At 43.8% G+C, this 24,953-nt stretch overlaps 1 protein-coding gene across 15 annotated transcripts in view; it reads right to left on the reverse strand.

The window, feature by feature from the left end:
- Window positions 1–24,953, reverse strand: part of LOC146191269 (glycoprotein 3-alpha-L-fucosyltransferase A-like) — a 124,447-nt gene that overhangs the window by 25,830 nt on the left and 73,664 nt on the right. For 5 of the 15 annotated variants that reach the window (XM_084601769.1, XM_084601758.1, XM_084601757.1 and 2 more), the window contains exon 2: window positions 17,730–17,789. The exons of the other annotated variants lie outside the window; for them this stretch is intronic. Coding sequence is in view for 3 of the 5 variants with exons in the window: in XM_084601758.1 (XP_084457884.1) it covers window positions 17,730–17,789 (60 nt within the window). In the remaining 2 variants the exon portion in view is untranslated. The remainder of the gene's footprint in view (window positions 1–17,729; window positions 17,790–24,953) is intronic. 15 annotated transcript variants of the gene reach the window in all.

Below are 24,953 nucleotides of genomic sequence, written 5' to 3' on the forward strand. Positions count from 1 at the left end.
GAAAGGGGGCAACTGCGCGATGATTAAAGTGATGAAAACTCTCAACAACAAAGTGATGAAGAAAACACACGCAAGAGAACCGCGCGCCACGTCACACATCTGATAAAAAAGCCCTAAATAAATTATCCGTGCAGCACTCAGTGATGCCAGCTGGCAGTCTGTTCCATTCATTGATCGTCAGTGGAAAGAACGAGGTTTTATACACATCTGTCCGGAATTTTATTTCTAGGATCTTCCACTGATGATCAAGTTGCCTATATAAAAAGTGAGGTTGAAGCAGGTATCGGTCTTTGTCAATGCTGAGCTTTCCAAAATGCGATACATGATCTGCAATCTGAAACGTTTTCTGCGGTGAGCTTAAGATTGCCAACCAAGATGGCGTTTAATAGACGTGACACTAGATGAAAAGTGGCATTAAGCTGCATTAAGCGCCTCGTGGCAGTGAGCCAACAAGGCGTCGGACCCTGGCGAGAGTTCGAGAGGCATCACCGAGAGCAATCATTCCCTGCAATGCAATCGTGGCTAAACAGATAGTGTGATTTTTTTTTTCGATCATGGGGGAACAGACGCCTTTTGTGTATTTAGCTGAGCTTGAATATGTGCAGGAAACATGCTGACGGCGAAGTAAGAGCAGACGTTCTGGCTGTCCGTGCTCATATGGTGTTAGTTTGATGCAGGCAGTGAAAGGTCGCCTTAGCGATTGCTTGTGCTTCGTGTGATGTCGAATCAGAAACTTCAGCAAACTGACAGACTTCCTGATTACGGAGGCCTGCACACGAATTTTAAACATTGAAGTCAGCAAAGACTGAGTACGTTTAGAGGGATGGGGTCGCGAAGTCACATGCCCTTGCTTCTGAACATGCCGAACCCTTCTCCGGATATATAACAACGGCCACATAATATATGGCAATGATGGGAGGTGCGATATACTATGTACACATGTTTTTAATATAGCGCTGCGTTGACGAGATGTGTTCAAGCGATAATGCTGAGAAATATGCGCGGCTGGGTTCTCCTGTAGTCCATTTCCAAGTTGGTATAAAATAGCTGTGTTTTCCGGGCCACCCATAGCTCTGTGCGTAGATATTTGTGGATATCTCGTTTTCATTAGATGAAAGTACAGGCAGACATCCTAGTGTAGTCACCCTACATGACTCATGAGAACATATTTGCTTCAAGAGTCGTGCGGAGTTTGGGTTCTTTGAGTCCTGGCTGCTACAAATAGCGCGTTTGATGATGTGGTGGAGGTAAATGGGCGACCGCACCAAGCAGAGCGAAAATGGGCGCCATTACCTGATGTATAAATAAACAGTTTTGCTTGTTATACTGTCGGAGGGTTGTAGAATCGCGGGAGCTTTGTGCACAGTTGACACCATGCAGAGGGAGCACATGAGCGTGTGCTTTCTCGACTCGGGCAGTGCTCTATGTAGATGTCGCACTGTCACAGTACTCGGGCGCTATGACACTGAATACGGTCGCTCTATTTTGTGGGACGCCCAAGCACATTTCGGCGTGAATCTAAGAATTCATGCACTGAAATGTCTCGCTAAATCTGGTCCACCCTGTTATTAGGCAGCCCCTCGAAATAAAGACATTGAACCATGATATCCAGCAAATTTTGATCTACCGCGCCATCGACATCAGAGACAAGTGATCTCTGCCACGTCGCACAAGGTTAAATCAACATTTCCGCGCAATGACTTTAGAGGATTTGAATTCAGTCAAACTTGCGAACCTGACTGCGTTCTCTCAAGTTTTAACTCGCTCCATTTGCGCTCGCCAGTTTCTATCTCTATCGCTTCTTCTCTGCGCAGTACAGGAAAAAGCCGCCCAATTTTTGCCGCTCTCACTAGTCGTCGTTACTTTGGAAATATATCGCTTTAGGCTAACATCTATTGAATTTAATTTTGTTTTTGCTACAAAAGCACCCCGTTCTCCCCTCAAAGAAGCCTCATCTTTACAGAACTACGTCATTTCTCAGCATACGTGGGATATATGCGACGATCCCTACTGTAGCTGTTTATTACCGAATTCCAAAGCATTGCAAAAGTGCATCCGATTCAAACGTCATAAATACGCCGGAGAAAACTGCTCGTTTAGGCTGCGGCGCAACAAGAAAAAAAAGTTTGCCACGCGCGACGGACTCCTCGTGGGCCTCATTTCGTAATGGTGTGATGCAGCTACAAATCACGCAGAAAAAGAAACACGACAAAAAGGACACCAAATTCGTGGCAAACAGAAGTGGAGAAGAACTTTGACGGCATAGATCGCTAGCGCCGAACGGCAATTTGCGTTGTCCCCGCGAAAGTTTTCCCTTGTTTGCTCACAACCCGTCGACTTGTCGAGACATCATGGCGCCTAAAAGAACACAAAACTCCACAAGTCCTTGTTTTCTGAGTCGAATAAGAAGACTGCTTATCCGTGTTCGTGGGCAGCTCAGACTTCATATGTACGAAAAAAAAAACAAACGAAAAAGGGATATCCTGAACGACATGACATCCGGCATCCCTTAGATAGCAGGCCTTAAAAAAGCTAGCGCGGAGGTTTCCTCCGCGACTCATGACTTTGGAAATTCCCGGACGCCCCGGGTACGCGTAGTTTGGACGTAATCATTCGCAAAATGTTCCTCTGCTTCAGAACTACCATTATATTTTCCATGTATTTTTTCCACGTATTATCACATCCGCGATTTCACTTTGAGTATTTTTGTATGGCGCTAGTTGTACAGGATAACTTTTCACGAAATAAATGACCTTGACGCGCCATAATATGCTGCGACAGAAAACAATGTTCAGTTGTCCAGCAATAATTTCAGGTAGATTGAGGAGTGGGCTGTCCGGCGACTGCCCATGTGTGGCCACTTGGACGATGCCCGTCATTGTATTGGTTATCGCAAGAGACCGTAAACCGACTGGCCATAGCCGAAGCGGCGGTTACTCTAATGGCCATGGAAAGTGGGCATGGGCTGTGGGACAGAGGAGCATAGCACAACTGTGGCTACCATTTCTTTATCCCTAAGGCAGAAGGAAGAAAAGCGCCGGTACCTTTGTTGCATGACCAAAATTGACGTCTAGGGCACATCAAGAATATATGGCAAACATAAGCACGGCGGGGTGGCACAAAGGAGAACTAATAATTGTATCTCTTCTAATGAAGAAGGAAGAGCTGACGTCGCAGCCATGACTCTCTACCGGCACCATTACAGTAGCCTTCATGTGCGAAGTCGACATTGATGACACGGCGTCTTACTAGGGTAAGAAATGGACTGGGCACAAAAGTGACTACCATAAAATTGAATTCCGTTTCGGCGCGGGCTTGCCGATGTATACACTAGACTGTTGTTATTATACATACAAGCTCGTTGTTTCCCTTTATGTAAAGGTCTTAATTACATGGAAGCATAAATAAAGAAATAAAAGCATGCAAACTAGTATTTTCAGTGAAATCTATTTAGACCAAGGATTTAAAATAAGAAAACCTCACATCACTCCGATATGAACATATTACAGAAATTCCACTTCCATCAAGATGGTAGCCTCTAAAAGCACAATCATTGTTATATTAACCTCATTGAGAGCATACAACGAAAATAAATCAGTCTCATATATCGTTGCAATGGTTAACATTTTTCACCCTTTCGGGCCTTGTCTTCTATGAAGCTAACCCCTTCATACGTATGTCGTCACACTGAGTCACTGAAGTTTCTGTATTGCATCTTTAATTTTTCTTATGTCTTACATCTCAGTCTGTATTCCTAATTGAGATAGTCAAGGGTCATGTAGGAGTGACCATAACTTTACCATTGTCTTACTTTGCTCGCAGTGATAAATTCAGATAGTTTTTTTCAACGCTCGCTTGAATACTAGAACTTAATCCCTGGAACAATCAGGTCACTGAACAATTTCCTGCTAGAAATTAATTTCATCTAATTTTGTGTATTTTGCTCGTGTTGAACAGTATTGCTGCAATCGCTATTTGATACTGTATTTCTGTGTTGCTATTACAATATTCATTGTTAATATTTTTTGTTCTCTGTCTTAACTCCATGTCAATTTATTTTCTGTTTATTTGTTTAGTACGAAGTTTACAGTATACTTGTTTGGCCCACTCCTGCAATAGCTCAACAAAGGCCTGCAGTATTTATAAATAAAATAAAAAAAAATCAGTAGGAAGGTCTCAAGACAGCGCGCCATTCATATCGTGTAAAACATTCCAGTAATATTCGCTGCGGGACTAGTTGGTTCATGCTCGTAAATTTATATAAGCACAACAGAGACAACCTGTCCTATTCCGTCTTTCTTGCCTGTTGTGTTGTCTCTGTTGCGCTTATATTAGTTTACGAGATGTAAAGCAGGTAGCTGTAAGCTAATTTATTTAGGCGTGACCCTATACAAAGTGCAGCCATGTGATTCTGCAGCATACGGTTTTGTGCAAAAGTGCCCTTGCGTGGCACATTCGTGAATTCCCTAAACCCATCGCGCAACAGGGCGACAGAGCATCCGATTTTCATTTTCAAAGTGCACGATCGTGTAGAGCGCGCCAAGGGGGATCGGTGACTATGGAGGCGCACTTTTCCCGTCACGCTCCAGTCGGCTACGCGCGCATCGCTGATGCGAGAAAATGGGAGCGCGTGCCGATGGAGCCGCTTTCAGCCGGTGCTAACAGCACGCGGAACACACGTACATGTGACGAGGAAGTGCTGAATAAACAAGGCAAGCGCCGAGTCTTTTACAGCGGTAGCTGCAGTGACTTTCTCCGGTATGTGGGCAGTATCATATGTCAAAAACGGTAAATCCATTTCATTTTCGGCGTGGCATGGTGTGACATGGTATAAAAAGGATTTGGTATGCTGTGGTATGGTAAAATACGAAATCGCACTGTATATGCAAATTCGGGAGCTGCGCAGAACCTGCGAAGGACGTTGCAGTCCAGATATATTCGGATTAGTTTGCGTCTCCTGGAGGTATCTAATGGGCACTGTGAAGTCCCACGCCATCCAGGCCTTCATGCAATCACCCCCCCCCCCCCCCGCCCCCCTATCAAAATAGGGCCACCAAAGCCGGTATTCCATCCCATGGCCTTGCGGTCGGCAGGTGACCACATGCTACCGAGCCATGACGATGGTAGAAGCCCCTCTTCTTTTTGCTTGTTTCCGCCAAAAACGAAGGCTGGAATGTTTTGACAAACGTTGGTTATAAGAATGAGAGTGCTTCCTAAGGCGAATCTAACCGTGCACGCTGTTGAGTAAGACGACGACGCTGAATGGGGAAGCCAAGTGAAACGCCTTTCACAGCCAAGAACCTATGTGGCATTTTTGCTATCTACCGGATTATGTGAATGTCGTTGAGTCGCGTGTACAAGTACAGTTAGAAGTGACTGGAATGTGGCTCCGACATTACAAAAAAAAAAAGCACTGATGCGCGACTCTGACTTGAAAGAAGCGTTGCATTCGCGTACGCGGGTTTCTGCAGAGCATTTCCGAGCCAAAGAGCAGACTTGCAATTCGTCTACTTCTGGCGCGACTCGATTGCACAAGCAGCAGTCCCATGCAAGATGAGCCCCCGGAGTAACCCAAGAGTTCCGGCTTGAAACACCCACAAATGAAAGAAGCGGCAATAAAAAGCTACTATCATATATTCTGTACAGCCTAGGGACTCCATGGGCGGATCTGGCGCACGCACTTGGGCTAGGAACCGTTCAGTCTCGTCGTGATATGCCTTCCCAGTGCAAGATCTATGCCGTCTCATGTATATATTCCCTTATGGTGTTAAATATTATCTACAGTGAGATTTTATTAAAATTTACGTATATGACTTTTCTGGCTTGCTTCAAATCTTTCTCGCAGCTGCTGCGCTGTTGTATCTTAAAGGTATCTTAATTTAAAATATCAAATAAAACACAATGACGCAGAAAAATAAGTCGGTATAATAATATACAGATATATATATATATATATATATATATATATATATATATATATATATATATATATATATATATATATATATATATATATATATATATATATATATATATATATATATATATATATATATTACCGCCAGGACTAGACGGGGCTCCGAACATTGCTATTTCAGCCTTATTCCCGCAACCTTTACTAGCGCGCGAACTGCGCCAGTTTTCTGTTCCTTTAAAAAATAAATATACGATTATATGCTTGGGCTGCACGCTAAGATTCGCAACCAACAGCGCTCGCCCACAAAGTTTACTTGCACGCTTCTGCAAATTCGCCGGGCAACTCCGCCTACCAAACGAAGCTCGATCTAAATGATTCTCTTTGTACATGCGCTCAGTCCGATCAGCAGTCCGGTATCCAGATGCTATAAGCATTTGGAAATCGGCATGTTGGCGCATGGAGCGTGTCAAGTACTCAGAGCCGCGTAAACTCACTACTCCTATACTGAGGCCATCACATGGTGGTCCCATCAGACATGTCGCAGGCGGCAGTTCATTTCCTATAAATAAGAGAACGAGACTCCGCTTGTACGCCGCTTCAATCGCAGCCCTAACTTCTTTCGAAATGTACGAGCGGCAGCTTCATGGGACGCTTTTTCGTTCAACGCTGTGGCAGTCTAAAAAGAAAAAGAGAAAGGAGATGACGCGTATACGCTATTGTAGAAAGATTGATTTACGAAGTGTGCGTTGGACAGCTGTGGCGCACCGAATAGGAGCATTTGCTTCTTTTTACCATCCCAGCTGCTAAAACCAAACGAAAACGATATTAATACAGTCAGACCAAAGCGTGACGCATCCAGCTCATTTCCAAGAGGAAGAAAAATGAAGCGCTGGAATCGAAGCCGTTCGTGTTGTTTTTCAAACACGGCGGCAGTTCCGATTACTCGAGTGCGTTCCAGCAACGCAGTGGCCGCTGCCCAGAAACTGCGAAACGGAAAAAGCCGCGCGACGAGTCGTCATACAGGAGTGCACCGTCATTCGATAAGGACCGATCGATTTGCTTTTGATAGCAGCATAGCTTCCGGCTTAGTGAAGGACTCGATGTAGGCGAATGTACTGTGAGGACGAATATCAGGCGGTAATAATGTAGCATGTTGTGCGTTTAACAAGTCTCCTGCTTTTCATCGTAGCCCTATTATACGTCCGTCAGTTTAGGATGCCGGCCTCCGCATCAGGCGCAGGTTCAATAAATATTTAGGGAAGTAAGCAGAAACGACGATTCCTAATGTCCTTACAATCTCTACACTGTGAACGTTTTTCATAGACTGTCAGGAAACGACGTTAGAGCGCGCCACTCATGCGTCCACCTCTTTTACAGGTCAGGTACAAGCATGCACGCAGAGGCAAGGAGGCGGATTTGTAAACTCAAGTAGCTCGAACCAATACGCCCCGAATTGAACGCCGGCTTCGTAAATGCGTGTACGTAGGTATGGCGGTAGATGACAACAGAAAACTTCCGGCGCAAACAAGAAGAAAACCCTAGCGAAGAACTATGCATAGTACACTACACCCAACATGTGACGAGTTTCTATGAAACCGAGAGCCCTTCCTGCCTTGCGTAGACTCCGAATCGAACAGTTCGGAGTTAATAGGGTAGGCTAAATGTTTGGAACTTTGTCCTTACGGAAAACTTATTTATTTAGGTATACGATTCGGCTATAATACAGGACAAAACGACTCCAGGTAAAGTCACTACTCAGAACTAAACCTGTTTACCCACGCAAACTGCTGTGCTAAATATGCATTTCAATTTGTATCCTCCGCATCACAACTCGTATAATACGAAATGAAATGCGTTAAATGACGCAGTTGGAGCAGAATGTCAAACTGTAGTTTAAGGCCATGTCTGCTGAAACAGGCATGTTATGTGGCCGTTCCCATTGTGCACGGTCACGACACGAATCGTCAAACACTTGCAGTGCAGAGCCCCGGACCAGCCAGGACGCAACGAATTCGCGAGTGCGAGAGCATGCGGAAACTTCAGCTTGCTTACGGGCTTAAGTTGCTCTTTATCGCAACTGCGGCTCTGAATCGAAAAATCATGCGTCATTTTTATCGAGTTTCGTAAATTCGCTCTGACCCGCTTCTGACGTAATTTCTTCTATTCGATTCGACTCCGTTGTTTGAGTACCCTTTAACCGTGCACCAACACAAAAATCAGTCTATAATCCTGCTGTAGATCAGTGCCGCGATAAGGGAAACGGGAACAGCTGTACGAACAGGCGCTTGGCGTGCGCTTCGTTAGAAGAGAGAGAAAGAGCAAGGCACAAGCCTTTTACCAAAGCTGAACATACATTTATACACACATCTCGGCATGTGATTACTGTTAGCCCACTGAGAGACACGCAGCGGAGTCTGTTGACCACACGGCGCTCTTTCGCAAAATAACAAGGTGTATATTACCACAAAAATGTTGAACAGTTACGTTTGAATTCACAAACGGCGACTATTCATATTGGCAAGTGGTGTCAGTGAAAACGCCGGCACTCCGAATTTGGAGACGCCAGGTACACGACTTTTCTGGCATGAAAAGTTGCACAATCTTACGTGGGCGGCGAATTCAAGTTCATAACTGCCTCCCGAACACATTCCACACTTGGCGGTCACTGCATTCCCCCGAGACTACTAAACTTGAACATTTACAATGTCTAAAAGCTCGCAAACTGCGGCCGATGTTCCGTTGTTCTGAAAGCGCTGTCAAGTCTTGAAGGCCAACTTCAGAACTTGCGAAGATTGCATGTGCTCGGTACGCACCTAAATTCTGCAAAGGGCCCAATCCGCCAGCCATTTCTGGCCGGCGGGCAGAGTAGTCCGCAAAGTAGCCTCCCAGGATCCCGGGAGGAATGAGTTGGATGAGGATGATTAAATATTATATATATATATATATATATATATATATATATATATATATATATATATATATATATATATATATATATATATATATATATATATATATATATATATATATATATATATATATATATATATATATATATAGAGAGAGAGAGAGAGAGAGAGAGAGAGAGAGAGAGAGATAGAGATGACCTTGTGAAGGGCATTCCCACAGGTAGCGGGAAAATGTGATTTAGACACGCCGCAGGGGCTGCACTATGTAGAAGTGATATGCAAGGGAGAATTATTAAGGTAGGGTGAAACGAAGCAGTCCGCTTGTAACTGCCTTCATGTGGCGCTGAATAGGAGCGACAAGGGCGACATTGCATACGTGATAGCTGAGGCATTTAGGAGAGACGATAGGGCAATATCTGCAAATGACGAAGCAAATCAGGTCACCATAATAGGAAGCAGCTTAAAACTGACCAACCTGAACTGGAAAAGGGCGGGAACAAATATTCCTAAATATACGTAAGCAAGGTGTTGGGTTTAACGAAGCATAAGCAGCTAAGGCTATCATGCGTCAAGTACGAATTTTGGAAATGGAATGGTTCTTATTCACGCAACTGTAAGAATGCACGATGACCAACGTTAACCTGCTCTTTATGGTGCGACAGTTAACACTCCCTGTATCAGCTCTTCGGTTCTATAAAACGAGCAGTGCTGAAAATAAAAGATCAATGTTGCAATCGGCAACCGCCAGCCGACACGAATATGAAGAGGATAGGGCGCGTGCCATCCTTAAATCCGATTGCCGTTTTCCGCCTTAGATTTCACATCGCTGAAGCCTCGAAAAGAATGAGCGGGTAAGCAGAGGATGAAGTGACAGGGGAGACGAGGAAAGTTGAAGGGCTAGTGGTAGTGGCTCGAGGTGGACCCGCAAGGCGTCCTGCGAGTGGTGGTCGGTGGCGCTGGTTTGAGCCAGTTCCTGCTGCTGCAATGGTAAAAAAAAACCAACCTACTGCGCTTGTTGATCAGCAATATACGCGCTAATTAAGCTAATCAACCATAATTCGAATTTTGGTGACCCAAGAGTTGCTACTTCTTGCACAACTTTGTTTTTGACGATGCACGACGGCGCGCCGATAAGAATCGTCGACCTCGCCATTTTCTTGAACCGTGAGACCGGGAGAAAGTTCACAGCGTGCTAATCGGGAAAGCGCAATATGCAAGCGATTCTAGAGTCTATCTGTCTCTGACCACGGCGCCTACGCAGCTTCAGTATCGTGGCTTGTTTCAAACGCGTCTGCAATCAGTAGCCGCACACGGAGCGACCCGCGAAACTTGACGCTCCTGGTCAACGTGTCCAGAGACAGATTCGCGAAAAGCTGCTTTTAGACACTCCGCAGATAAGAGTATGCGCGTGACTTCTTGCCTTTTATAACATGGCTCCCTGAAGTTGCATTGCGTCCCAGCGATAACATTGTGACCTCATTCTAGGAATGTACTCGAAAATGGTGTTAAAGAAGCTTTTCGCGTAAAGAAAAAAAGAAAAAAAAAACACCAAAGAAACAAAGTTCAAAACCATGCGACAGCGGCCTCTGTATAACGTACGAAACAAGGTAATGCTCTTAGAATTTCAAGTTCTATGAACAGTAAATGCAAACCCTCAGCCAGTCCTATCTCCTTATAGCGTATAGCAAGTAGGCCTATACTTAAGTGACGCCACATGCCATTCTTCCTTGGAGATTTGTTTCGTTTTCACATAGTCATTTATGATTCGACATATTAGGGACCAGAGTTCGGCTAATTTATCTCAAGCATGAATATATACTTGACCGGAGCGCAAAATACAGTGAGAATGACGAAGAACAGAGGGTATAAAACGTACAAAGTTAACTGACACGTGCGATTCGCACGTACAAATATTACAATAGTAAATTTATATATCTGCATTAAGATGCAGAGAAAAATAAAAGAAAAGATATCCACGAGTGCCAAGGAGCAATTTAAACTAAGTACATTTCTTAGCATGCTAATTTATGTTAATTTTGTTTATTCGTGGCTTTTTTTTTTTTTTTTCAGATATGCGTAAACAGCGTATTTATATATTACATCCTTTACCTGTTTTTGAACTTAGGAGTACATTCACTTGGTACTTTGTTGTGTGACTGCTACAATTTCTAATCTGGAAGCCTTGATTATAGTGTTCCATTATATTTTTCTGTTCAATTGTTTTTCTTTTATCCTTCTATTATTTCTATTTGCTTTTTCTTGTTCTTTATATAACATAAAGAGAATTTTGATATGGGTTTCTGAAGTGCTGTCCCAAACTACTAGATAGTGTTGAAGATGTACTTCTAAAAGTGCAAAATAAAGTTAATTTCCAACCAGAATGTAAACTTTTTGGCGATATCTATAAAGCGGGCCCTTTTTAAACGTACAAAGTGAACGAAATTATTCTACAAGAATTTTTTTTTTGCTAAATACAGCTACGAGAAAACAGTCTCAAAACGTTGAATACTTGTTCTTAAAAAAAAAAAAAAGTTATAGTTTGTTTCATATCTAATTTTATAGCTTTAGGTTTAAAAATGGTAGACCTTGTTTTATTCGTAGTTAATTCTAATGTGTTGACGTTTAACCAAACAGAAAGGAAGTTCAGCCATAGACTGCATTTGTTAACTGGGGTTTCAATATGATCTCTAATGTTTTTCGATAGCGTAAAGCATATCGTTTGAGCAGTGTTCATAGCACTGACAGTGTTCATGTAACAGGAAGAGAAGCTATCCCGCAATAGATCCCAGTGGTACCCCAGTGGCCTATACGCCAGTACGTAGTATATTGAATTCAGGTGGAATACCATAGACTACGAATCTCTGGTTTCTTCATTCTAGATAACAAGTTATTAGTTTCCTTAGGAATGCGTCATGGTTAACGATATCGAAAACACCTTTATTTCTAGAAACAAGTCGAATGTTATCAGTCTATTTGCAAAGATATTTAGTAGCTTGTCTTCCATATTTTACAAATAAATTCGATATATATTTTTTGAAACCCGTGCTGGTGTTCTGACAATGACAGAGGTTTTGGTATAAAAATTTAGCAACGGCGTTTTATCTTCAGCAAATTTTTGAAAACACCGACGTCACAGATGTTGCACGATAGTTGTTCAAATGATTGTGGTAACTTCGTTTATGTAATATATATATTCTTGCTATTTTATTCGTTAGTGGGAAAATACTTTGCTTCAGCATTAGACTACAAATATAGTATTAAAAAACAGGAGCTATTGTACAATCCACTATTTTCGTAGTTTGACCCTTGACATTGTCTACGCCAGCAGCTGAATCATCCTTCAAAATTATATACTGAGTGATTTGTGCTGCAGTTATAGGAGCTAAAATATTGATATTTATAGCGTTTTATAGAAGGTGAGAGGCAGTGGTATTTTGGGAGCCCATGCTCTCGCCTAGAGGAAGGAAGTGCGAACAGATTTTGTTGGAAAGTGGAGCGCCTTTGTAGCTCTGGCCACCGCCGTGAATCTCACGGGACACAGTTAGGGTTTCCAGCTAGTTAAACAATTGAATATTTTCTGAATCTGCCCTGAGTTGCGTTCATTGTGATATGCTATTTCGTAGTAATCTCGCTCTGCCTTGCGCTAAGTTTGCTTCGTATTTGCTTTAACGTTTGTAAACACGTCTTATTCTCTAAGAATCTGGCAATAAGCCTGTTATTGTGTTGTATTATTTTATAGATTTCCTTCTTACTCAAGTTATCTGCTTTTTTTCTTTTTTTTTCAGGTTAACGCAATGAAAAGCGGAAACCTTTTTTTTTCATCTTTTTTTTTTTATGAAAATACTATATTAACCACTAGAGTCCTTTTTTTTACATACGGCTGACCAGCTTAGCCTATAGTACAAGGCCGTGAAGTGTATTGACCGCTTCAGTATTAATTTTTCTATACTATCACCATCAGGTTGGGGTAAAAAAAATAAACGGAATATGGTTATTGATATCAGAAGGGAATAGACCAAGTCATACTTCGAATTTTCACACAGGAATTCTGAAACACAATCCAATAATTGTACATGGGGTTGGAGCCACTCTTGTGAATAAAGCAATAACATTTCTACAGTTATTACTAAACGCCAAATCAGCAGTTTCATTAATATTGTCACTTTCTACAACAAAAGTAAAGTCTCCTATAGCACTAAAGTGGACTCTTTCGGCTGTACCGGACATTCACATCTTTATCAATATATCTCAGGAAGTTATGTATAATATGCTTGATGGCGAATGATACACCGTAATTCTACCTGAACCTACAACCAGAGTTTCATAATTCCGAAAACCAAAAACGAAGGATGAAGCATACCTTGACAACAATATAAAGACCGACCACCACTTTTCCCTTTATAAGAAATTTTCAGAGTAATCGTCTAAATCAACTAAATCGAAACTCTTCGTAAACCAAACTTCAGCAAACGCAGAAACATTGAATTCTTGCTCAAGAAAATTTGTGGGTAGTGACATCAATTTTGTTCCTAAGGACCTAGAGTTACAACAGTGAAAAAGAGTATCTTCCGATGTTGAAGCTTTCAAGAGATTTTTGAAATCTTCAGCACTGTGATATCCGTAAATGTGAGGCAGATCATCATGCAGGGTTTCCACTGTTAATGAGCTGTTTATTAGGTTTCAGAAGACAGACTAACCGACTATTGCTTTCTGCTGTGAGGCGTCAGCAGGTACAGAACGCGCGCTCATCTTTGATAAGTCGAGCTTCACACCCGATGCGCAACATCAGTTTAACGAGAACCTTTTTACAGCCCTGTGACAGCGCTGGTTTGCCAGTAACAGCATTGTTTTAACTTCTCTTAAGACTCTCTGGCGTCGTTTGGTATACACCAACATTCGGCAGTAAATGTATAACGGTGCGAAAGTAATGGTCCAATATCAGCGACGCGCCAAACGAGTAAATGCAATATCTCTTTACTCACAGCAAATTTCGACCTCCGCGTCGTAATGGCTGTCTGCGAAATGTGCCGGTGGTATTCCACAACTTTTTTTTCCAGCATGAGAGGAGAAAATTCTGCTTCCGAGCAACACATACATGCAGCCAAAGCCGCCCAGACATTCACCGATCAGCGACTATCAGCGCAGGCACAGAAGTAAATCGCCCTTGCGCTGACAATGCGCATAGCGTTCTGCGTGGACGCGACCCACTGTGCTGTTCGCAGAATCGACCACATGCAACAATGCCCGAACAGTGTCCTCGCGTGTGCAACCGCGCTGTTGGCTGGTCGGTGTAGCGGTTCCTCTGCGGCGACTGCGTACGTGTGCGACGTTTGGCGCTGCTTTGCACGATCACCGCGACAGGCGTCAATAACTCGGCCCACCAGACCAAAAATTCCTAAACGACAACCGGGTCACGTCGACGACATTTCTCGCCACGTCCGCGTTCAGGGGGAGGGAGACGCACGACGTCCCACGCCTTCCCGCGCCCGAACCTGACCCGCTTACTGAAGCACGGGAATGTGATGGCTGCCAGGTCGAATTAAATTGCATGTTCGATACCGAGGTCGAGGAAAGCAGGCATTGGTCTGATTATACTCTGTCACGTCGAAACGCTGTATACTATACGCCAAATATATTGCGTACAAGAGAACACAGCATGCGTTCGTGACGCTGCAGTAATTGATCTGATTGATCGGTTGTGGGAAACTAGACAAAGGAGCAGCATGGTCTCACCTCCTTGCTTCCGCTTCCTTTCATCGCATTCTGCTCAGAATTCTTTATCGTTAGAAAACTTGCTACTCGCTAAGTATACGTGTCCTTTTTTCAGCCGTAACCATTGAGCGCTTTCCTTAAGTTAGTTACTGCTACGGTCGAGCTCTCATGGAGCCTGATAGGTTCACTCGTAAATTCTGACCAGCACGGCCAATCCGCAAGCATGTCACGAAGCTGTATTGACCGGGAATAACTTAGTGATAATCCACTCCTCTTCGATTTAAGATAGATGTTGGCCACTATCCGCCAAACTGAGATAAAAATGTTCAAGGCGTGATCGATCCTTTCGTACAGAGCACCATCAGCGATAAGTTCTGAAGTACTGATAACATCAGGAGTATGATAAGGGCACAGCATAGGGAATGCTGTTAAACGACTTAAAATCTAAGGTAGTATTTGTTTACTCATCGTTTGCACATGAAACTGCCGAACAAGTGTCCAAACAAGAGTGGCTTACAGATGTGTAAAACATGAAACGAAGCACAAGAAACGTAACTACAAGCGCGTCAACATATTTGCTCAGTTGTGCACAACGCAAGAGATCAGTTGTGCAGAACACACCAAGGATCAAAGCATGGAATCAAGCCTTCACACGGGGAACGCACCAATGGACACAACAGAAGAGTGAATTATATCCAGACTCTATATACTTGATTCCGGCAATTCCAAAAAACGGCGAGAACAAGCAGGACAACTATCACGTTACGAAAAAGAAGCACAATTTATGCATGCTAGTCTTTACTAAGTAATAGGCATATGACATTGAATAAGAGTGGCGAGTCTATACGTAATAGTAAGAGGGAGTACGTAATGGCTAGGATCTAGTGCGTGTTTGTGATTAAACAAGAGGAATAAAAAATTTTTGTTGTAAATGTTTTTTTTCTTGGTGAGAAAGTATGAATACCAAGAGGGTGGAAAACTGGGCAAGTTGGTATGAATTCATCTTGTTGTGGCACCACAGGGACAAGGACAGACGCGGAGAGAGAACCTTGTTTTGTCTCTCACCGCGTTTGTCCTCGTCCCTGTGGTGCCATAACAAGATGTATGAATACAATTAGCTACCACTAATTCCCACACCTAGTCGGTGGGACCGTAAGTGGAATAAATTAAACTCACTGCAGGTCTCTGAATTCTCGCGAGCGTTTGTGTTGCACATCGTATGGGAATCTCACCAATGAAAGTATATCACAACTGAGGATTCATCAGTGCTCTGTCTGGTGGGAGCTTAATATGCACGGGAACATCTTTAATAGTGTCTAGACGTAATTTGCGAACGGAGTACGTAAGAGGAGATATACGAGTGTGCAGCTGAGGTTCTTCGTTGATGTAACATAGGGATATTTGTATTCTCGAACTTCGATTAAGCGACGGTCCTGGACAGGGTTAGAATACTGGAGCGTATTTTAACGTGGTAATCGTTAATAGGCCCTATTCTCCAGAAAATCCGTCGTCGGCTATGTGAGCCAAAAATCACTGGGATGGCTCTGGCAGGTGGTAGTTAGCAGGTGGCACGGCCGTGCAATGACTGGTTGCCAGGTTGGGTGACGCCACGATATCACGTGATATGGCCCTTTTGGCAGGCGCTGTCGACTCGGGTTTCCCTTTAGGTGTGCGAGGATGAGGTCGAAATGCAGACCTCTAGGACCCTTGGATACCGATAGACACGCCTGTTCCTAAGACCTGCAGGCACACTTGAATAAAGTGGCACACTTGAATATATTGTTACGTGGTGACAAGCAAAGAGACGGCACAACATGGCGTCATTATCACTCATCATCCTGGCCCGGAGCTTGGGCGTTCTGTGTCTTCTTGCGCCGTCGGCAGCGGGTTCCTCGGACGACGCATCGTCTGGCGGTTCCCCAGCCAGCCGGATCCGACGCGACATCGCCGTTCTCCACCCAGCACCTCCACCAAAATGGTACGTGGTGACAAGCAAAGAGACGGCACAACACGGCGACAGGATGAACGATGATTTAATGTCTGGCCTAGCGCAAGGGCTCCTCTCGCGCAACTGCCGATCTTCTTCGCAACAATAATATATATATATGTCAGGTGGTTTTCTATAACATCGCAGCTTAAAACTGCCTGTATTATCCCGCATATACCCATTAGCGTACACAGATTAAAACATTAGCCAAAAGTAGCAAAGCACATGCGCACGTGAACGAAGATCGGCACGGGGAGCCGACAGACGGGATACTAGAGGAGATTAATTTACCCCTCATTATTTATCAGGTAGTGCGAAAATAATTAATTTTCCGTGTTTCGTGCCATGCGCCGCTCTCGGCACCAGTTAAGCGTATTACTTGCATCGGTATTAGCGGAGTGCTGGTCTTCAGTTTCTCTTTTTTTATTAAAGAAAATAATCTCAGAACAGGTGAAATTTCACAGGATCGTGGGTCAAACTAACAACGTCAACGCAAAATAAAAAGGAAAAATTAACAGCCCAAGAATACTACTTTGCGGGTATTTGGAATTCAGAGGTACAAATTCAAAACTAAGACCATAAAAATGCACTTACTGATAGCGGCGATGCCGTGATTATGTATAAGAAAACCAGGAAACTTGAAATTTAAAATTGGTTTAATATACAAAATAGTTTGTCATGTGTCAAGCATTTTAATGCTTCAATACAGTCTCAAATTACAGCAAAAAAATCCCTGCCTGTTCAGCACAAATGCCAAAAATTGAACTGTAGTTAACTGGGTAGTGGTTGGTGAGCCTTACCTGAAGATATGCTGGAACAAGGATATACAGTGTTTGGTTTGGTTTATAGTGTTTAACGCCCCAAAGTGACTCAGGCTATGAGGCATGTCGTAGTAGTGGAGTGCGGAAATTTCAGCCACCTGCCGTTCCTGGCGTGCACTGACACCGCACAGGATACACTGGCGCCTCGCTCCTCGTCTAGTTCCACCGAAAAACGGCCACCGCGACCGAGATCGCCCTCGCATCCTTGGAACCAGCAATCGAGCGCCGTAGCCACTGAGCCACCGCGGCAGGAGATAAGATGCATGGTTTGCCGATTTAAGAAGGCAATGCGAGTACCCACGCTAAGGTAACGTGTTTTACAGGCAGGTAATATTAAAGAAGAAAGACCCAACCAAAGGCATATAGTGGGTTACTTTACTCACAGGCACACACCGAGTTAATAATTTCCAGTCAGCGGGTAGGCAGGAACAGCCAGTCGAAACCTGCAAGATGTACAGTCATGAGCAATATAAGCTATAACAAAGTGTGAGCATTCATTTATTGATTACTCTATAATATTGTTTGACAAAACTGATTATTTAGTTTTTTAAAGAGGTTTCCTTTGGATGCATAATATCCGTAGGTCGCCATCATATTTAATAGAGAAATACAATTAATTTAATAGAGCAATCGCAATTTTGTGCAAAATGTTGGTTCTTTCTCATATTGCTCATGACTGTGCATATAGCTAACTGTTCTGTGCAGCAAAAAACAAGGTGCAGGACTTTTTTCAGGCAAACATACACGAGTATAAAGATAACCAAGCAAAATTGCCAGTGTTGCGGGAATAGAAACTGCAACAAGCCTCAAGTTGGACGCAATACTGCTGCTAAACAGATCTGATAACACGCTCTGAGGTCAAACGCTGATATGGTTTGGCGCAGAACGCAGACCGTACTTCTCCCAACAAGAAAGCTGCTTCATAAATAAGGATAGAGACTCCAAACGACAGGCACCAGACCCAGTACAGGCCCGCACAGCTGCTGTCGCAACGGCAACAGCGCGGTAGCCAGTCACGATAGGGTTGGTCGAGTAAAATTAGTCGCGCCACTTGTTATTCTTTTGTTCGGCTAGGTTCACGTGGAGGTTAGCTGTGCGACCAGGCTTGTTTCGCGTGGAGCTTGGGCTGCATGAGCCGCAGCAAGTTTCATCTCCTGGTCCCGATTCGTGACCGGCGGTAACGCCGGTTAGCCAACCCGACTGCTCCTAACTGCGTCTGACGCGGGTCACATTTTTCGCTCTTTCGAGCCCGTGTGCATGGGTGCTCTTCGGGCTCTCGTTAGACTGGCGCACCTGTCGCACGAAATAACAAGTGGCTTACGATCCCGTCCAGTTCGGCCCAGAATTAGTTTTTTTCTTTTTTGCGTCGCCATTCTTTCCCCCTTCCCCCACTGCTCCATCGTTAGAACAGGCCGCGTTTTCATCCTTGAACACAAGATCAAGAAAAAAATACAGCCAATCTTCGGGCAGCCGAATACTCTGTCAATATTTCAAAAGAATGTCGACGTGCCTAATGGACATGCCTCCGCAGAGTTCCACTCTAAACGAACGAAAATTGCGACGCAATGGTTTGGGTCAGCTTCGGTCGATACCCGCCAGTTTCTATGTGTCAGCTTGTTTAAATGAAGTTAAGCGCTTCATGTTGCTGCACAACGCCGAGCTCTGCGAAGCAACTTTGTTTCATGACCACTAAAAGCAGTCGATGGAGCCAGGGAAGATAAATTGATTTATTGTTGTAACAGCAGAAACGCGTCTACCTACCTATCGATTCCCGCTCCAAAATAAAAGAAATTCGTTCCCTAACATCACGATTATACGCAGTATTACACCTTATTGCTATACTAACAAAACCGCCTTCGCCGAGGCTACAGAAAGTTTCTAGTCACAAAACAAAAGAAAGCAGTAACTTGCAAACGGTTTATCATAGCTAAGCGTTTAAGCGTTTAATACAGTACAGTATCACCGTGGAATGCATTGTGTGAGCATGCGCACGCTCTATGCATCGAGTCGCAGTCAAGCACGACGATAATCTGCGTCATACAAGAGAAAACTTAATCCAAACTAGCTGAGGTTAGCCTCCATACTAACCCAAGCAAGCAGACGCAACATGTTCAGGCATAAATAGGCTGCACTATGACGCAGGTATCTCTAAAAAAGCTATCAAGAGTGTCGAAAAACTGGTCTTTGGTATAGCAAACTCGCATGTTAGACACCAGCTAGCTGGCTAAACAGCTAATTAGTAGCATCCCCTTTTTAACGGGTTGATAAGAAGCGTCACCTATCTCGTAATACGTTGAGTGTTCAGTATTTTGAAATTAACTATTTACTCTGTACAGTCCGAAACTAATCTCTTCATATTCTACCAGTCCTCAAGTCATCTCTTACTTGCTCCCATTGTTTCATAATTTAGCCTGCAAAGGCTGTCCCAATATCGTATTCAGATATGTGGCGAAAACAATGTGTCAATGTGTCTGCTGGTGTAAATGTGGACAATTTTCTAGCCCTACTTGAGTTTTACCTTAAGTCCACTGTTGTATCGTTTGGGTCCGATTTGTATGTGCAGAGAAGGGGCATTTGTATAGGGTCATGTGTTGCCCCAGTTCTATGTAACATCTTTTTATCCTGTGTTGACAGAGCAATTTATACAGCCCTTAATGGATCAGGTTTTAAAATATTTAGATATGTTGACGATTTCTTAGTCATTGTGGATAAGGGCGCTGCAGTGAGTCAAAGTGTGGAAAGTGTGCTTTCTATTTTTAAGATACAAGGAAAAGGGCTTACGTTTACTCAGGAGCTACCGGTGGACAACAAATTGCAGTTTCTTGATTTAAATATGAAAATTTGTAATGGGGAAGTGTGTTGGAAATATTTTCCCAGGGCTAAAAAAGAGCTACTTCCATATGGATCAGCCCATTCAAAGACTATAAAAAGAGGGATAGCTTCCCTTTGTTTGGAGTCGGCCTTGTTAAAATCATGTGTACATATGGCAGAGGAAAGCTTTAATAATCAATTACAAAGACTTGATGCGGCTGGTTTCCCGGGTATGATTATATGTGGGGTGGCAGAGTCCTTGCTTCAAAAAATGAAAGGGAAAAAAAGATCGCCAGATATGTTGAGGAATAAACGACCACAAGTGATCCCCTATATACATAGAGTTGCATACTGCCTGAAAAAGGTGGCTAGTAGGTTTGAGGTGCCAGTTGTGTTTTCTGCCCCCAATAAACTGGGTGGGTTATGTGCAATAATAGGGAGAAAAAACAAAGGGCAATGCGATAAGAAGCATGTTAAGAGTTTTATTGGATGTCGGGTGGTGGTGATTTATGAGGTTCCTCTGACGTGCGGTAATCTATATATTGGGCAAACAGGAAGATGTATTAATGATAGAATGAGGGAACATGAGAAGTCCATAGAAAATGGCAAAGGGTCAAATTTAGCCTTGCACTGCCAAAAGTGTAAGTGTGAGCCGTTGTTTAGCAGGCTAAACATATTAGGCAAGAGTCGGGATAAGATGGCACGCGAAATTTTAGAGGCGTATTGGATACAGAAGAAAGATGAGAGATGCATTAGTGAAGCTTCGTTGAGTTTACGTAGAAAAGAATTTAATTTTATTGAGCAATCCTCTTGAGTTATGCAAAGAACGAGATTATTATCGGGCCTCAAGCTGTTATTCTTGGTCTAAAGTTGTTATTCTTGGACTCATCTTACGTTTTTGGGGCCATGGGAGTTTGCAGAATTTTTTTCCCCTCAAGTACATGGGCCTCGTGGCTTCTTAGATGTTGGCAAGATAAAGTTTCTCAATAGATAGGGACTACTTAAGTTATGGGGTGTAGATGGACATGTCCTACTGTATTTGCTGTATTTGTGTGGTGGTGTTTTTAGTGTATGACTTGTGACTATATGGTGATATTTGCCTGTCCAGCGTGGTAGGAGTTACTGGGCAATGCAGAGGTGTGGATTTACAAGACAGTATAGAATTTGTGGCTGTCATGTTTGGTCGATGTTTTTTGGGCTGAGAGGAAGAAAGTGTCACTATCCCCTTGGTAAAGAAGAGGAAGAATAGAAGAAGAGGAAGAGGAGATTGGTCACCGCCATGTTTGGACAAGGTTATGGTCTGCGAGGAAGAGAGTGCCATTTTCCCCTTGGCAAAGAAGAGGAAGATGAGAAGAAGAGGAAGTTGAGACGTGCCTTAGTGTAGAAGAGGAAGTGTTTTCCGGTTCTTCTTACAGTTGGTAGTGTGCGCGTGTGTTGTGGATCTTCTCCTGTGTTTGTCTTTGTTTGCGCCACATATCTGAATACGATGATGCACCAACTAGCCTCTCAAGCCGTTATTTTGCTGTCCCAATACCCCAGCTCTCATTGAATTACTGCGCCGGCATCGTGTACTGTTGGTTGAAGTGCCTTACATTGTACAATAGCATGTTCAATCGTTTCTCTGCTTTCCATGAAGCGGCAGTAACAAATGTCATCTGTGCTGTCAAACTTATGCCGATAGCATTTTGTCCTGAAGCATCCAGCCCTAGTCTCTAAAAGTAAGCCGCTACCTTTGGTATCGTCGAAAGATGTTTCCCTTTCAATTTTAGTCTTAGTCACCATGTAAAGCTTCATCGTCTGTTTGTCCAGCATTCTCTTTTGTCACTTAACATTTTCTTAGGACCGCATTTCTTGTTTCAAAGTGATCCAGAGTAGAGCGAGACAAAGAAGGTGACTACACATTATGAAATACCATTGAACAAGGGTTGAGGAGAGCAGCCTCAGTTCACAAACCGAAGCAACGTCGGGGCACAGACGAAGATGAGTCCCCCTGTCGAAACGTTGCCTCGGCTTGCGAAGTGAGGCTCTCCCTCAACACTTTAGTGCTCTTTCGCATTCATTCAAGGTGGTTATTCTGTCGTTTTCTTCTCTGGCGTCGTCCTCTTCATGTGCTACATGCAAGCCAGGTATCAAAATACAGCTATATGTTCAGAACGAATACGATGGTGCACCCATTCAGGTTTTTAGCGCAACATCGAACAGGCTGGAGACGATGAATGGGACAATATTGGAATCGCAGAGTGAAACACTGCAAGTTTAGCACCCGAAGAATTTGACCATCGTGATGATACGCTGTTCAAACGTAGTGGCCGGAGTATCTGATCTATTTGCCTCGGCCTGGGTGCACAACCCGCTGGTAATGAACATGTTTTTTTTTTTTTTTCTTCTGTCAGCGCTCGCAAATCTCAAAGGACAAATCGGCTTTAGACACACAGGCACGCGCTTTTTGTGAGGATGCTGGTAATAATGCTAGTGCTAAAACAAAAACAAAAAAAAAGGAGAAGGGAGTACATTGCAAGGAGGGAGGTCATTTTGCAGTGAAATCGCCGGTGCTGATTACGGATATAAGGAAGCCAAAAGAAGCACGCGGTCACTGCTGTCTCTGGCATTTCTTGCTCAGCTTACTTTCTGTTACGTGATATGTGCTACAGGCAACGGGATACAATATATTTGTTAGCAATCCGCTTTACACAGCTCGAGTCAAAGAATGAAGACTCTACCGTTGGGGCTCTAATAGAAACTCCTGTGGATAATATCGGCTCGACGTGCGCCTGCGTACTGTTGGCACTCCTAATACATTTTCTGTAGTCCTGCTGTCCCCATTAATCTACACAAAATGGTTTGTTTGTTTTTTTAGCCATAGGTATAACGATTTTTCCTTTTCAAGTTTCCTTTGAGTTCACGGGCCACTGCACCTAGAGGAACATGCGACATCTTCTGACGCACATTTAATTGAGTACGTGCAAGATAAAATGCCCACTTAGATCAAATTTGTAAATAATCTTCAAGTAAAGCACGAAAAAGTTAGCAGCTACTTAGCCGCTAGGGGCAGATATCCCATTTACACGAGAACCACCTTGGAAAGTTGCTTAGAGCGGATCTAAGTTCTTGAAAGGTGAGTACTCTCCAACTTCCAATAGCACTTGGGCCGCAGAATTATTGCGTGTTTTGTTTTAATGCATGAAAATAAATGCGCATTTTATTATAAGCGAGGTGGGACGCGGATATCGAGACAAATGCACCCCCCCCCCCCCTTTCTTTCCTCACAGCAGCCCCTCCGCCGATTCAGAAGGTAGCTTATGCATTGCGCTGTCAGATAGCATTGTACGCCGCGCATATGAAACTTCGTACTCACCACAACACGGCGGACGCCAACTGTGCAGCCTCGCGCGAAACTAAATTTCGCAACAGACGACGTTAAATGAAGCGCATAATCTTATAACCGTTTTAGACTAACCGTACAGAAAGGCCAGCTCTTAGAAGAGACGTTTCTTTTTCTGGGTCCTCCTTCGAAAAATCCCCCGAGTTCAACCAATTTCGAGATGTCGCCCAATGAACCCTGTATAGAAGCCAGAGAGAAGGAACTATCCTTTCCCAAACTGGCTCTCCCGACCTGGCTTCTCCCCCATCATCCATTCCCCTTTCATCGGAGGTGAACGGAAGTAAGATGTGGCCGCTCTGGGTTAATATTCCACGCAACGAGACACCTTCGCGCTGTACGCGCTGAACACCTGCCGGACAGGCTGAATACTTTGGAAACCGACGCAGCCTCACTTTCGCCGTCAAACTCGATATATCATACCACTCTGATCTTTATTTCTTGCTATTATGTCACATTAGAAAGGTAAAGAGAGGGAGGGGCCGCCAACTGAGCTGACGCGCCATGCCGTGAAACTCCCATATCTGCGACCGCTGAACTCGGCGCAAAATACCCGCCGCCCGCCACCAGATGCAACCGACGACACGCGACGGCGCCTGCGTGCTGTCGGCCGAGATAGGAGATCGCCTAGGGTGCCCCTTCCCTCTCCTTCCGTCTTTTTCAAGGTCGGTCACTTCTCGAAGCTGTAAACTGTTTACGGAGCTGAAGCGCGGGACCAGTTTTCAAGAAAATGTTCTTTCTTCGTCTTTACATCGGGTGTGTCCTGGCAGTGTCATTTTTTAAGGAACCTCAGGAGCCCTGAAGACGAAAAGACGGTCTCCTGTATTTATTTACCGCGTCAGAATTGGCGCTAAACTTAAACACGCTCGGGGAAGACCCAGGACGAACAAACAAGCCGTTATCGTTTGGCACGATAGATACATGTGCTTAACGCCGGAGGGCTTACAATTTCGTTGTGCGAAGAAAGCTTCCTGGAGCTTCGGAAAGTCTCCTTAAAGTACAGGCCTTGTGCGCACGGCAGAGTGAGTTCACTCAAGCATTTTTTACAAAGGTTACGCAACCACAGACCGAAAGACACACACAGCAGTTAAAATGGCTCATTCAGTGGGAAAGTCTTTACACGGAACGGCTCAATGAAAGTGAATATTTCATCTCGCAAAATTAAACATTCAGGGCACACACGCAGCATTTTAGATGATACTCGAGATTAAAGGGAATTTTGCTCGAGACGGTTAAACAATGGGACAGGTTGAGAGATTATCACGGATTGATGATGAAACACAGAACACACGAAACCTGCTTTTTATACGCAAGATACCATGTGCGAACAACATATTTACTGGTTTAACGATTAGACAGCGTCATATGCCTTTTAAAGGTTCGAACAACGCACATACACTTATAATACCAAGATCCA

The sequence above is a fragment of the Amblyomma maculatum genome, chromosome 4, assembly GCF_055883805.1.
Source record: "Amblyomma maculatum isolate TAMU_Amacu chromosome 4, ASM5588380v1, whole genome shotgun sequence".
Taxonomy (NCBI): domain Eukaryota; kingdom Metazoa; phylum Arthropoda; class Arachnida; order Ixodida; family Ixodidae; genus Amblyomma; species Amblyomma maculatum.